At 42.6% G+C, this 15,409-nt stretch overlaps 1 protein-coding gene across 4 annotated transcripts in view; it reads right to left on the bottom strand.

Moving 5' to 3' along the window:
• Positions 1-15,409, bottom strand: part of LOC147626142 (long-chain-fatty-acid--[acyl-carrier-protein] ligase AEE15, chloroplastic-like) — a 130,546-nt gene that overhangs the window by 53,077 nt on the left and 62,060 nt on the right. For all 4 annotated transcript variants that reach the window (XR_015268557.1, XM_086816249.1, XM_086816250.1 and 1 more), the window contains 11 exons: positions 10,186-10,273; positions 9,370-9,581; positions 9,152-9,270; positions 7,866-8,015; positions 7,498-7,565; positions 7,131-7,236; positions 3,762-3,920; positions 3,547-3,600; positions 3,364-3,444; positions 389-526; positions 141-300 (listed from right to left, as the gene is read on the bottom strand). Coding sequence is in view for 3 of the 4 variants with exons in the window: in XM_086816249.1 (XP_086672375.1) it covers positions 141-300; positions 389-526; positions 3,364-3,444; positions 3,547-3,600; positions 3,762-3,920; positions 7,131-7,236; positions 7,498-7,565; positions 7,866-8,015; positions 9,152-9,270; positions 9,370-9,581; positions 10,186-10,273 (1,335 nt within the window). In the remaining variant the exon portion in view is untranslated. The remainder of the gene's footprint in view (positions 1-140; positions 301-388; positions 527-3,363; positions 3,445-3,546; positions 3,601-3,761; positions 3,921-7,130; positions 7,237-7,497; positions 7,566-7,865; positions 8,016-9,151; positions 9,271-9,369; positions 9,582-10,185; positions 10,274-15,409) is intronic.

Raw genomic sequence — 15,409 nt, 5'->3', positions numbered from 1 at the left:
CCGCCAGCAATGTAGAGAGCCCCTCCCCCTTCTTTGTTCTTTTCACCTCCAGTTGTAATCTGCTCACCAGCAGATGGTTTCAGTTATTAATGGAAGGATATTTTGTTGGGAAAAATAAATAAAATTACAAGGGTTCCCACCTGTTGTTAAGACAATGGTGTCTTTTGCACGACCATCTAGTACCAAGTTTCCACCACAAAGGTGAGCTGCACCTGTTTTGATCTCAGGGGATAGCCATCCTAGGTCCCCTGTATCCAACCAACCACTTGCATCAATGGCCTTTCTTGTAGCATCCTCATTCTGCAAACCAATAGAAATACAAATGAAAGATTCAGTGCAACTACATTGATAAGTTTCAAAATTAACTCCGATCAACACTAACCGATACCTTATAATATCCCTTCATAACTTGTGGCCCCCGAATTTTTATGAGGCCTTTTTCACCAGCTGGTAGGGTTTCCCCTGAGTTTACATCCACAATTTTGATTTCAGTTTTACTAAGAATTTTACCAACGGTTCCAAGAACCTGCCAAATAAAAAAACAATATGTTTGAAAAAATGTTCACATCCAATAAATGTACACATGTCAATCACGCATTTTGTCTTTACCACTATTTTAGGTGGCTGGATGGCTTTAAGAGTTAAGAGTCTATGCTTTCACCAATGAATTCATAGATTGTTCTTGTAGAGTTTCCCTTGGTCTCTGCTTGTCAAGCATGTGCGTGTAGAAGAGCTACATTCAGGCCAGGCCTCCAACTTTCCCTTCTGAGCCAAAGCACGAAGAAAGCCCACCTTCTAAAGGTGTGAATACCAGTGATCAAGAGGAAATCTAAGCCCCCACCCCCTGCTAGTCATTCTCCTCTTCCTAGTAGCTAAACCGCTGCACTTTTGGACTTCGTCAAACAAGAGGATGAGAACTTCTGTCTTTGACATCACACCAAGGGGGCCTGCATTCATCCCTCATGATCCTTGGGTAGCAAGACTACTCCACTTTCAGTAGAATCCAGTGTTGAAGCGAGCCTTACAATGGGAGCTTCCACCTTGTAGGACTCAGCCAGAAAAAGAAGCAGCTCCAATCGATCATTTGTTCCATCACTAGGTCTCCCAGCAAGCCTTTAGAAATTGGATTTGGGTAACAAATTTGAAAAACGCTCTGCCTCCTTGTTTCTACAAAGCTTTCCACTACATTGAAACCAATCGCATGCTCTGTTATTGGCCCACCGTCAGAGCTCCCATCATCCCTTAGGCAAAGTGGTTCCACCCCCTTAATGCAAGTCCGGAAGCATATTTATTGAATGAGACAGCCTTGTGCTATATAGCAGAGATTTGGGCTTCTTTGGATTTCACCCTCAAGCATGGATATGGTCACTCTCCCAGGGACAAACATACAGAAAAACATGCATCAGGAAAGGACACTTCGACGCTTGCATCACTTCACGGGGAGAGATCCTTAAACCAGTGAGAAACTATGTCACATGCACACACATGGCCATATCTAATCCTCTATCTAATCCCTGATTTAGGAATTAGTTCAAGGATAGTTTAGGGCATCATACAGGCTCAGACAAAGATCTACTTGCACATTTATGAAGTCGGCCAGCAGGACAGCAGCACCATCATGAAGTCGGCCAGCATTAAATGTTGCATACTTGTCCTCGTTTCTGGCCAGCAGTAGGTCAGTAGGAGGGGTCTTTTAGGGGCCTATATAAGCCTAAGCCACAATTCAGCATAGGTATCTCTCTCCCTCTAGGACATTGGTCATAGGTAGTCTTATTTTGGAAAGCCATTGGCCAAGCATGTATGTAACATTTTCACGTACATAATACATATATTGAAAACCAGTCTTTCTCTCTCTATCTCTCTTTCATGTGTTTTGCATTGAGGTTCCTATAGGGTGCTTAAGGGCTCTGATTAAGGCATAAAGACTTCTGGTATGTCACAAACTAGGCCTTGTTAGAGATAAGACGGATCGGCTATTGGAAAGCCACATAGAGTAAAAAAATCATGCTGCGCAGAATGAGCAAGCACTTTTTTTTCCATTCTAGGGCCACACCATGGCAGAACGGGTGTGAGACGCCATCTGAATGAACAAGGTGTACCTCTTTGTGATCCACCCACCATGAGACAGCTTGTAACCAACTACTATTCACAACTTCTCATGAACCAGGATAACATTTATTACTCAGGAGCTAAGACACACAGCACAGACGTCTTGCTCAGCAGTTGGAGACAGAGCCAGGAGAAGATCTGCAGCCATGTCACCCATTCCATTATGCTAGAGATGCAGGCATCCGTCAGACAATTTTCGCTTCATTGAAGCGTAAAAGAAATATTCATGCCTTGTAAAAAAGCAGGTGTCTAGGGAAGGACGGCTCTACTCCTACCCTATTGTTGATCATTTGGTCTTCATTTGAAACAGACAATTCAGGGCTTTACAAGAGATTTGGGATACACAAGAGATGCCTTTCATGCTCTCAAATGGGCTTATTTGTCGCATTCCCAAGGGAGAAGAAAGGACTTTCGTAAAACAATGGAGACAGATCACCTTGCTTGTTGGAACTGCCTACAAAGTCCAAACAGTAAGTTTTTCTTGTTTTTGGGAAGGGGGAAGGGGAGCGGGGGCGTGGGGCGTTGGGTTTCGTTTGCGCTTTGTTCATCCACTAGATGATCACTCAACCATGTCTGTCCACTTCTGTAGCCTCTTGAACCTTTTTGAGCCCCTCTTTCCTCACACTCATGGGCATTGCTGTCAAATCTTTATACATGAATATCTCAGTGTAGAGACACGTAGCAGTGCCTAGGCACCCGCAAATCAGCACCAGGCCTGACAACTATGCCAAACGCAAATCATAGATCCTGTAGTGTCAGGATGTCATAATTATCTAATGTGGGCTGTATTTTTTGAACTTTAAACCTATCAATTGTAACTTCATCTCTTCAATTTGATCTCAGCTGCACAAAACCCAATGCTCTCCCATCCTGCTGTCTCCCTTCCTCCTTCGAGATAATTCAAGAACGGTCAGCTCGACCTCTCGTTTATATTAGGGGTAATTTCACATATAGGTCCTACTAGACTTGTAAGAAAGTTTGACCTGCTCCACTCCTTTTAACCAGTTTGAAAGATATTACTGAGAACTTCACCCTAGGTAAAAGAGCTGTCCCAGACAAGCACCTAGCAACTGTGCCTCGTCCACACCAGGGGAGGGGGGAGTGGTTTGAGATCCTACAGAGCCTAAACCCTGATCAAACTGTGATTTTAGTCCACAAGCTTCAACAACTAGATAACTACAAGAACTGGATTTCACAGAGTATTTTAGATATGATAGAACATGATGATTGAATCCAAGGCAAAAAGGGACTTGCATTATTCTCCGCATTTCGACTAGCTACAACAGGCGAGCTCTCTGTTAAACCATATCCATTCAGTAAAGTGATTCCAACAGCCTGCAATCATAACTCCCTCTCTTTAAAATAGAGTCTTCGATCCAGCATTATGTGAAAGGGTGTAAATTATCATACAACAAACAAGAGACTATCAGTACTTGCCTCAAAAAACTTATCAACATGTGATGGAAGGCTCCCACCCCCACTTATTCCTGCCTGACAAGAGCAGATGTGTTTAATCACATAAAGCGCATTTTCAGTTGTTTTTATCAGGAGCTCCATGCACCTTCAATACCAAGGAAAACATCCGAACTAGTATTTCTGCAAGATTCTAGCACAATGAGAAAACTTGGAAGATGTTGATCGGTGATTCTAACCTTTTTTATTCCAATGGCAGACAGTATCTTCCTGTAGACAAGTAAGTGCGCTAATATGTGCAAAGGATATAGCAATGCTGCACCGATCCTTGCAACAAGCCACTCCATAGCAGCTTTGATTTGCGTAGTTTGGACTCTTACTTTATTCAAGGCCTTGCCCTGCAGAATACAAAAAGTCACTCAACAAATTATTCAATATGATAGAAAATACATTTTACAATTCAATCAATATGCATTAAGGATAGTGATGGAAAACATGATTCATGCTATTCCCAGCACTCTTAGTGCCTTCACTCATTTGCAATAACAAGAAACCATAGACACCTTTTCCACCGCCTTAGTGTCAATGCCCCTCAAATCCCACATCATCCACATGGGTGTTGTTTTCACAGAGACATAAGAATGCATAGTAAGTTATAAAAGAAAAGAGGATCACACTTAAGTAAAAGAAGAAGACATCACTTTACCATGTAGTGTGTTATATTGCAGGCTGTCCACGCGTCTTTCATTGACTTCCCAAAATGTTTAATTGCCTCTTCAAAGTTCTTGTAATCACTCTTTGTCCATGTTACATTGTCACAGAACATGAAGAGTTGATCAAGAGACCTCCACACCTCTGCCTTCACATTTTGTGCTTCCCCATCTGCCTCATGATCTTTCACGGCATTATGGACTTGCTTCCACAATCCATAACTAATCCTTGAAACTGTTCTACCTTGCCTTACTTGCTTACTACTGTGTTTGGGTCGAGACAAGAATCTTCTTGCCTTAACACCACCAATAGGAAATCTAATCAAAAGTGCAAAGGAAAGTTCTTTTGGCTAAGAGCTCTGAAGAGAGTGTTTGAACGCGGGGCAGCAGCAGACCTTCAACCAGCATTTGGGGAAACCTCATCATCAACTTGGGCGTTATTTGCACTTGGTCACCTTTTGACAAATTTACAATCATAACCATTGCATAATCTTTGGTACATAGAGCTTTTGTGCTCAGATTTAATACAGGGATTAGTGAGTAGGACAATGCACTGCTTTTGTTGTGTGTTTAAGTCTTCCAATGTTGTAATCTCTTTATTTAGCACTATTTATAGTTGATATCAGATGCTACGATTTTCTCTATTCTAGCACTCCACTTGTGTCAGTTGCCTCATCAGGGATCAGCCCATAGAGTCACTAGAACACAGTTGAGTTTGGGGGAAGTTCAGTTTTGATACCCTTAGCTCACTTCCAGTTTTCACTTAAGTGATCTAAACAATGCAATAACTAGACAGCATCCCTTCAGCAAGAGTAAGGACTAACACAAGGTGTTGCAGCATAGACATCAATCATGGAAATATAGCTATCTATGAGAGTTGGAAACTCCACATTACCTTACTCCACCTATGACCAAGAACTTCTTGTGGTTCTGAACGCCCTTCAAAAGTGACAGTACTACCTTATTGGTACTGAATTTCAAATCTGCACCAAGCATGGTTTACCAGTGACACATATATAGCCACACAATCCCACCACAATTTGTCCCCTCATCAGTTTTGCTGGTGGCGTTTTCTCTCACGATTTATCTTTCAAATTGAATACCTGCCTGGGAAGAAGAATGTGGTTGCCGATGCCTTTAAGAGGAGATAGCAGCCGATGCAGTCTCTAGAGATCAATAAGAGCGGATAATTGCTACCCATGAATGATTTGTATGTCAAGAATCCAGATTTGAAAGCCTATTGGAGTAGGTGCTTGCATGGCATTGCTTCATAGTACACCATTCCCCATGGGTGGTTGTACTACAAGGTCCACCTTTGTGTGGTCCAAGTCTCAAGACGGTGATCGGTGCAAATGTCATACAGCCATGTTGGGACCCGAACAGGTCTGCTCTGGAGGTGGGAGTGGTGAGTGCTATAAGCAGCCACGTGCCATAGGTCGAGCAGCAAGCCAGCCGGGTCAAGCAGCAAGCCAACCAGCCGGGCGGACCAAACATCCAGCATGTTGAAGTCCAAGAGCCTAATGGGCCTATAAATAGAGCCCCCCTCTCCCAATTTCATCATCAATCATCGTTCCTCCTTTGACAATCAAGTAGCCCCAAAACTTTGAAGCGTGTGATTGAAGGTGGGAAAATAGCACATCTTCATTCAGCATTTGGAGAAACCTCGGCATTTTCATCAACTTGGGCATTTTCTGCATTTCACCTTTTGTATAGTAAGCAGGAAGTCATTTTTCCCAGAATTGAGGCCAAGATTGGCAACAGTTAATGGAGAGTTCTCTTTTGTATACATATTGAACACAAGAGATTAGATCTCTTCTTGGATACAGATAAGCATTGCTTGGAGGTTGTCTTACCTCCTTTAGCTTAACCTGTTCTAACATGGTCGAGGTTAATACATCAATTATCATGTTCCTCACCAGTTTTTCCGCAGCATCAACATCATGATGACTACACACACAGGAAGGTGTATAGCTGACAAGGGAGTCTTATTATCATCTGGCTGTGGCAGTTCGAACATGGTTATTCTGGATCTTTAGAAGTTGTTCATGCTTGAGACTTGTGGGGATTGCATTGGCACGAATTTTTGAACAAAAGAACCATGCACTTGCATATAAGAGTAAGCTACTACAAGGTTGCATCAAGAGAACCATGCACTTGGATATAAGAGTAAGCTACTAAAAGGGTGCATCAATTTTTTTGGGAATCTACTAGAAATAGTTTTCGGTCGTAACTCACACACAAAACTTATTTTTTAGGCTCTAAATTTGCAGTGAAAACACATCTTATGAATTTGCAGCACTTTCTTAACAAACAAAGTTGTCAGAGAAACATGTGAGGTGGGCAAACTTCCTTGATTTTCAGAATTTATTTATTTATAAAAAGAAAAATGTAGTTGCCCATGCACTCTTAAGTCGACCTCGGAGACATGTCCTACAACTTCTCAGAGAGAAGATAATCTTATCATCTGAATGAAACTTTCACACCCATGTGAACAGCCATATAGAAGGGGATAGCAGAATTAGTCCTACTCTATTTGAGAGGCAATGATGAAAAGAAGGCTATTGAGGAGTATCATGCACCTCCTTATGCCAAACATGGAGGTAGCATGGCTACAACACATGCTATTGAGAGACATTTCTTTTGACCTTGCATGCAAGGATGTATGTACCAGGGTATCACACACCCAGTGTGATTCAGCCATTTCTGTCTCTCTCACAGCCATGGGAGATTATTGCAATGGACATTGATGATGGATCAACTCTCTGGCAATAAAGCCATCTGCATGACGACCTTGGTTTTAGCAAGGTTATGCATATAATGCACAAGCTTATGCTCCCCCCAACACCCTCCCTTCCACACTATGGAAGTGACAAAAGATATAAAATTTACTTTACGCACCTCATACAGCCTTTTCAGATTCATGTATATCATACTTGTGCCAATCAATGCTGAGGCAATCAATCTCCTAAAATTTGAGGCACTTGAAAGTTGTCTTTGGACCCCACTGCAATGCAAAGACAAGCCATACGTTAGTGGTTCTTTCAGAGGGGTAAAGACAGATACAATCAACAGCACCAAAAAGACACTCAATGGCACAAGGTACTGCTTTGAAAATGATTGTAAGTGCTGTTCAGGTTTTTAAATAAATCAAAACTATCCTGTGCATAGAGTTTGAAATTCAAAAGGAAGAGGTTGCTGTTGAGGTACCTTCTGTTTGATCTTGAGAGGACAAACTAAAGAAAAAGAAACTTGATTAAGTTCTCACCTACGAAGACTATCAAATACTATTGGCACCGAAACCATGTAGTGAGGCGGGTAGCGCTTCAGATCCTCCTGCACTAGAATCAAGCCAGATTGAAAAAAAATTGCACTTTTATTAATCAGAGTGCAGTTGCAAATCTCTCACTCGGAAACAGTTAAAAAAGAACTAGCATATGTCCATAACATTTTTTTTTAAAAGACATTTCAAAGAAAATAATTTTTTTACGAAGTAAAGTTTTATAACTAGTAGAACTAACCAGAACATTTACATATAAAGAATCGTTAAATTTTGTGGTCACAAATATTAAGAAAACAAAGCATATCCAAGAAAAATTACTGGATACCAACAAGCCCTTGACATTTAGGAGTTACCTTTAGACTCTTGATATTTGTATAGACTTGCTCACTCCCACGTGATAAGGAGAAGTACTCTACCGAGCGCTCATAAATATGCCATGGTGGCAAAAGGCTAAGAAATCTGTCTCCGGGATTCGGCTGGACAACTTCCCATAAGTACGCAACCTGATTGAATTACAAGGGACGTATTTCTGAGACCTTTTGGGAGAATCACTTATATAGCACAACAAAGGTATCAAATATATATATATGCCTAAATGAATCCAAATTCACCTTATACAAATTATAACCTCATGGTATTCATCCACAAGACAATAAACCATCAACTCCATCATGATTCATGCATAGTATGGACTATCATGATTCATGCATAGTATGGACTAGATACTATGACATCCCCAATAACATCATCAATGCCCGATAGTGGGTGTAGATTTTGGACTAGATACTACGACATCCCCACTAACGTCATCAGTGCCCAATAGTGAGTGTAGAACTTGGTATCAAAATTTGCTCCCACACACACACCCCACGCGCACACCCACACATAAGAGCATACATTCGTACAAAGGTTTGTGTATTGAGTTTCTATCAAAGCTTTGGAGATGTAGGGTAGACTCAGAAAGAATTAACATAATGCAACTTGGATGAAAACTTCACAATGTGAAATTTGCGTGTCCACCAATACAACATAAAGATATACCTAGATGAATCCAAGAACATGCCCACATTCACCTTATAAGAAAATAAACCATCAACTCCATTCATAGTTTGGACTAGATACTAGGACATCCCCACTAAAGTCATCACTGCCCAATAGTGGGTATAGAACTTGGTACCAATATATGCTCTCTCACAGACACACCCCATGCACACACACACATAAGAGCATACAATCATACAAAGGTCTATGTACCGAGTTTCTATCAAAGCTCCAGAGATGCAGGGCAAACTCAACCATAATGAAGCCTAGCACTAAGGGATCACAACAAATAGAAAAAATTATTACAACCAAAAGATAGTTGATAGGGCATATGCACCACTACAGATAGAAAGAATCAACACAATATCAACTGGCCGCAACTTGGACGAAAACTTCACAATGTGAAATTTGCATGTCTGCTAATACTGCAACAGTAAGATATACCTAGATGAATCCAAGAACATGTCCAAATTCACTTTATAAGAGAGTGCGATTTATAACCTCATGGTAATCATCCACAGACAATAAACCATCAACTACATCATGCATAGTATCAAATGATGAATCATGAAAAAGGAGGTTAATGAAGCATAATCACCTGATGAAGTAGGTTTGAATGAGTGAGCATTACACCTTTCGGGTTTCCTGTGGTGCCGCTGGTGTACACAATTGTAGCCACATCATGTGGCTGGATTTCTTGATAGCAAAGACTTGGGACTGCATTTCAATACAAGCATGGATATGATTGATTCCCACAATCCACACTAGGGTTCAAAGTAGGGACTTATGCAATATTTAAAGTGCTTACACATGTACCAGAATCATTCGAAGCAGAGAGGGCTTTTTTGGCTTGAAATCCGCTAGCCAAAAACTCCTCATATGTGTAGATTGGGAGATAAGCAACAGCATCTTTAGACAGTGAAGACTTGTCACCCCAAAGAAGTACCACAAACCTCAAAGTTGAGGATGCATTGAGAGTAGGTAGCAATTTATTGCAAAGTTCTTCATTGTCAACAACGAGGGCAACACTACAATGAAGACCAAAACTTCAGGTTCACATGTAAATGTATTGAAAATCACTTTCTTCCTCTCACACAAGATTCCAACTTTAATGTAAACGCTGCACGCCACATCTTGTTGCAACCACAAAGCTTCCTCAACCCAGTTTCTAGGTTAAAACAGACGTATAGAACCTCCCTCTGCACCGCCCCCCCCCTTTCCCGGCCAGAACAGCACAAGGTGGAGCCGATTCCGTGCCAGGGGGCAGGGGGAGTGACCCGTCATGCCCTGGCTCAGAGAAGGACAAGAAAATTCTCTGATTTTGATTGGTTGCAGAATGTCGAATGATCTGATCGGTCACTAATTTTGAGGTTGTCCATTACTCTGCAGAACGAGTGGGTGACGTACAATGGAGATTTGATTTGATCTAAAATGAGTAAGCCTCGGGGCATGACGGAACCGTAAACTTCACACCTCAGAATCACCTGATTAAAACCTTTTTATGTGCATCTTCCAAAAGTAGCCAGGTTTATCAAGTTTAGCAGCATGAACAGGGAACCTTGCTCAAAGTTCCATAATGAACATCACACCCACATCACATCAACTCAGCAAGGCGGGGAATTTTCTTCAAACCTGTCTGAATGGGAATATATGAATGACAGTTCCTCGACAGATGATCTAGAGCCTCGCACAACATTGACGGCTCCCATAGCCATTACACCTGCCCAGAGGCATCACTAAATCAATGTAAACTCATTTCTCTGACTCAAAATTTGAATGCCTATACATTGCATGTACAATCCAAACTTTCACTTCTTCAAGACTTTCTGTGCACATAATTTCTGTTCAAAGTTTTCTGGAAAATACATGGCAACTCAATTAACATCTTAAGCTTTCCCTACAACTGAAAAAACTCTAAATACTTGTCCTTCAAACACAAGAACTTTACAAACAAAAGGCTTACATATTTATAAAGAGGCATTCAAATGGGATAATAGACACTAAAAGAGGATGAAGCAGACCTTCCACATAGTTCTCTAGAGACACACCAGCAGAAGTGCTCAGGCATATAGTAAATAATCGTTTTGAACTGACATCAATCCTCTTATAGTGTTACTGTAAACAGAAGGCATGCCAAAGTGACCATCCTACATTATTTCAACAGTATGTCTTGTACAGCTGAAGAAATGGCGGAATTGGCAACTGATAGTAGAGTCATTGTGTGTGTTCGACTTAATCTGTGAAGAATGATTGCAAGGAGCATCAAATCAGGTTTTATCTCAGCACATGCTCTGTAACATGACCTGATAGAAAATAATGAATCCCATTTCCCGTACATGCTCTATGGCATGACTTGATAACAAACTCAACTACTGGTTTTTAGTGATGTCAGGCTTGAATTGACAGCACTTTGAACTAGCTATAGAACGATTGGAAGCTTAGCTTGGAAGTACACATCATATATAACTTCCTAAAACCTGTAAAAATAGTGGAGTTAGAGAAAGGAAGACAAAAGCAAAATATAAAAACAGGGATAAACAGATGGATAGCTTCTTCTTCTTCTTCTTTCCGGGAAAAAGATCCTTCTCTTAGTTAATGAAAAAACAGCCACAATGGGCTAGATAAACCCCGTAGGGCTGGATACAAACTCGCCTCATAGATGGGGCGGGAATCAAATAATCATGAGGGAAGATACACTTCTCCTCCAGCTGGCCACTCTGTGAGGAGAAAGCTATCTCATACAAGGGGGGGGGGGGGGGGGAGGGGGGGGGACAACACCACACAAGTGGTCTGTAAAGCCAAATGGGGTCTCCTCCTCTATCTGTGAGGAAAGGGCTAGGCCTCCATAGCCTCAAGGAAGTTTCCCGCCGCTTCCACATGCAGTCAGACCTCCCTGTAACTTCCCCCACTGACCACAAAGGGTGTGAATGATATCGAGCCATATGCTCTTGATGGTCTCATTCCGCGGAGTGTGGGTACCCTCAATGGCCTCGCTGCATCTAGCACGCCAAATGTGCCAGGCTGCTATGCTACTGCAAATCTCCCATCTCTGGCATGAGCCTAGCCACTAGCCGCCTGTAGGTGGGGCTATGACTGGTACTGCTACAATACGATGGTGAGAGACTTTAAGGGCTAGCCCTCCCCCATCCTCCTCATAAGCCTTGACACCGTCCATGAGCTATCTAACCACATGGATAGCTTCTATTAATATCAAAGAGAGAAAAAGCAAAAACCTTGTTTATGAATTACTTGCACAGGCTTGTGCCAAAATACACGACGTCCAAGCCTCATAAATTATAACCTTACAAAGAAATCTATAAAGCTAGCTCTAGTACTAAGGATATGCTAAATATGTGAGATACCAGAGATATAATACGATAATCTCCGTCAATCAAGATGTGTCAAGATGGATCCTCTACTACCTCAAGGTGGGAGAGATCTTACAATTCTGAAACCCAACGATCTAAACCTTCGACAGTGGTGCTCAGAGATCCTCTTATGTGGCCTCTTGGGTGGGAATCAGCTAGGCCACAAACCCGATCGAGAAGATCGTTGGAGGGAGGAGTTTTTCATGAAGAACTAGGACCCATAGGGCGATATCACTCGGAGGCAGATAGCCATCTCATAATGTGGTCTCCCCCCTCTTCAATTCTCTACTATATTTTCCTTTCTTTAACTCCAAAGGATATTAATAGAATCAAATAACGATGATGAGAGACCTGAGGGCTAGCCCTCCCCCATCCTCTTCATAAACCCTCCCCCATCCTCCTCTTAACTGTGATATGCAGCGGAAGTCTTTGTATTGGTTGATCCTGTCACACAATATGCTCACACCGTCTTCTGTATCCTGAGTTTCGTGAGTTTAGCAATCCATTTCATTTACTTCAAACTTTAAAGAGATGAGAGAGAGATATGAACACTGTACACCAGATTGGGTCCCGAATTACCCACTGAAGGGCCCCCTATCCCGATAACGAGATAGTATTTGCTTTATTACTTTAGAGAGAATGACTTTGGACTGTAGATAAGCCAAACGCAAGATCTCGGAGGATCGGAGTATGGCTGATCTGTACACTGCTGTAGAAACACCTCGATGACTTGATCTCGAGCCTATGCACTCCTCCCAAGGGCATGAGGAAGGGCTACACACCTGAGGCTCAAAGAAGAAGAAGGTGGACTGTTCTACACACTGTTAGAATGCTGAAAACACATATGAATGCTGAGTTACCTTCACCAGATGACTGCTGAATGTGTTGATGATGCACAGAATGCTGGACACTGATGCAAACAACAGTTTCAGGGCTGGAAACTGCTGTAGACTGTTGCTTCAGGGCTGGAATCTGCTGTGGACAGAAACGCAGGTGTCTGGAGAGGGCTGTGGACTGAAACGCATGAGCAACAGATGATTGCAGGGCTGCTGCTGTACGGCTGGAGCAAAACGCAGATGGACTGCTGTACGGCTGCACCAAAACGCAGGTATGAAGGCTGATTGCTACTGATGTCTGGCATGGAACTGAGCTGAGGAGTATGCTGAATCTAGGGCATGAACTGATGCTGAATTCAGGGCTGAAAGAGGCTGAGGACAGGCACCTAGGGCTGGGCTGAAGCTATGGATCTCAAGGGCTGGAGAAGAAAGCTTATGGGCACTAGGGCTGGATTAGTCTTGGGCTGAAAGCAAGAGAGAGGAGAGCTCTTAGCACAATGAAGACTGAATGAGCAAAAGAGGCTCTAGGCAAGCCTATTTATACTAACTGGAGGTTGGTCATTTAATAAACTTAATATTTATAAATGCCCAATAATGCAAATAATGATAAATAAATACTAATAAATATGGGAAAAATACCAGATAAATCCCAGTAAATTCCCTAAGGCTTTGGGGATGTTCTAAATGATGCACAAGCATATGTATGCATATTATGCAAGATGCAGAGTGCTTTCTGATGCAAACCCTAAGGCTTCTACTGATTCTACATGCATGAATGATTCTCTCCAAGTGGGTTAAGGGACTTGACTGACTGACTGACCCACTAAGGCTGAGGAATGACCTACGTAGCTCGTGCCTGACTTATCCTGGACTGAGGATGTACAATGGGGTCACGGCGTACGACAAATATCATCCTATTGGGTTCTAAAACTGTACAAATGTTGCACTTCTGATGATGAGCCATCTTGTCACCATGCACTGAGTGCAGAGTGCATGTGACGTTCCCTCCTGATTAGCTTGGCGGCAGGTTCATGGCTTCCAAGTAGTCCGCCAATAACTGGGGGTACTCCTGGAAGAACTCCTCGTCGAGCCATACGGCTTCGTGGGTGCCTCGATCTCGGAACTTCGTATAGAACTGACGAATCCGTCGACCAGAACCATGCTTCCATCGATGAAGAAGGATCTGCTCAGGCTCAATAACTTCTGCCTCGTCTACCATGTATGGCTGCTGTTCATCTGAAACATCAAACACTTCTGGACCAACATATGGTTTTAGCCAAGAAACATGGAAAACATCATGCATTGTCCAACTGGCAGGCAACTTTAACTTCATTGAGACATCACTTATCTTCTTAACTATTGGAAAAGGGCCAAAACTACGGAATGAAAGCTTGGGACAACGTTTGCCCACTTGTTTCAATCTCTGCTTCATGATACACAAATAGACCCAATCCCCTTCCTGGAAGTGGACATCTCGTCTAGATTTATTTGCCTGTCTGCTATATGCTTCCTGAGCTTTGGTCAAGCGGTCCTTGACTGACTCAATGATCTCGGAAAATGCTTTCGTGGTTTTATTAGCCTCTAAAGATGGAGACACCATTCTCGTCAAAAGAGAAAAAAAAAACGGCGACCAAAGGCTGCTTCATATGGAGTCCGTCCGACACTGGATGAATGCGTGTCGTTCAAGATAGCTTGGACCAACGGAAGATAGTGCTCCCATTTGGACTGCTGGTCATGACAATATGACTTGAGGACATCAAAGGCCAACTGATTATAAATTTCTGTCTGGCCATCTGTCTGGGGATGGAATGCACTAGACAACTGCAACTTAGTTCCAAAGTTTTCAAATAATGCCCTCCAGAAATGCGAGGTAAACTTGGAATCTCTGTCTGATGTTATGGTGCTAGGCAAACCACAAATTGGATACCAATGCTTGAGAAACAGACGGGCTACGTCCTCGGCTGTGGCCGTATGCTTGCATGGGATGAGCATGCAGAACTTACTAAAGCGATCCACAATGGTAAAACACTGAGTGTTACGGGATCCAGTGGATGCTGGTAGAGGCCCTACAAAGTCCATAGATATGTCGATAAAAGGTCCGTCGGGGATAGGCAAAGGTTGAAGTAAACCTGCCTTCTTTGTATGGGGAACCTTGACTTTTTGACAAATCTTACAGGCTTGTACATGTGCATAGACATCACGCCTCATCTTTGGCCAATAAAAGGACCGTTCTAATTTCTCGAGGGTACTGTTGATACCCCTATGTCCTCCAACTAAGGAGTCATGGGCATCGTGGAGAAGAGCGTAACGCTTTTCCCGAGTAACACAGAGACGGTTCTTGTAGAACAACCAACCGTTCTGTATTGAATAGTGGCCAGGCTCAGAAGTGAGGGCCAAACTATACTGAGTACCAAACTCAGGGGAGTCGACATATTGGTCTTTCATACTATCCAAGTCCTTCCCCGTGATTTCGAGAATGGTAGCTTCTTCGACTGCCTGGATGCTGGACTTTCGACCGAGAGCATCTGCTACTGGGTTATGCTTACCAAGGATGTATTCAATCATACCTCCAAACTGTTGGAAGATTTGACTCCACCTGGCCTGTCGATCACTCCACTGGGCACTTGGCATAGTCTGAAGCCACTTAAGTGC

This window comes from Cibotium barometz, chromosome 22 (genome assembly GCF_041138505.1).
Source record: "Cibotium barometz isolate CiBa-2024 chromosome 22, ASM4113850v1, whole genome shotgun sequence".
In the NCBI taxonomy this organism is placed as follows: Eukaryota; Viridiplantae; Streptophyta; class Polypodiopsida; order Cyatheales; family Cibotiaceae; genus Cibotium; species Cibotium barometz.
The sequence above is the reverse complement of the archived record's forward strand: the minus strand, read 5'-3'. Positions and strand labels throughout refer to the sequence as shown.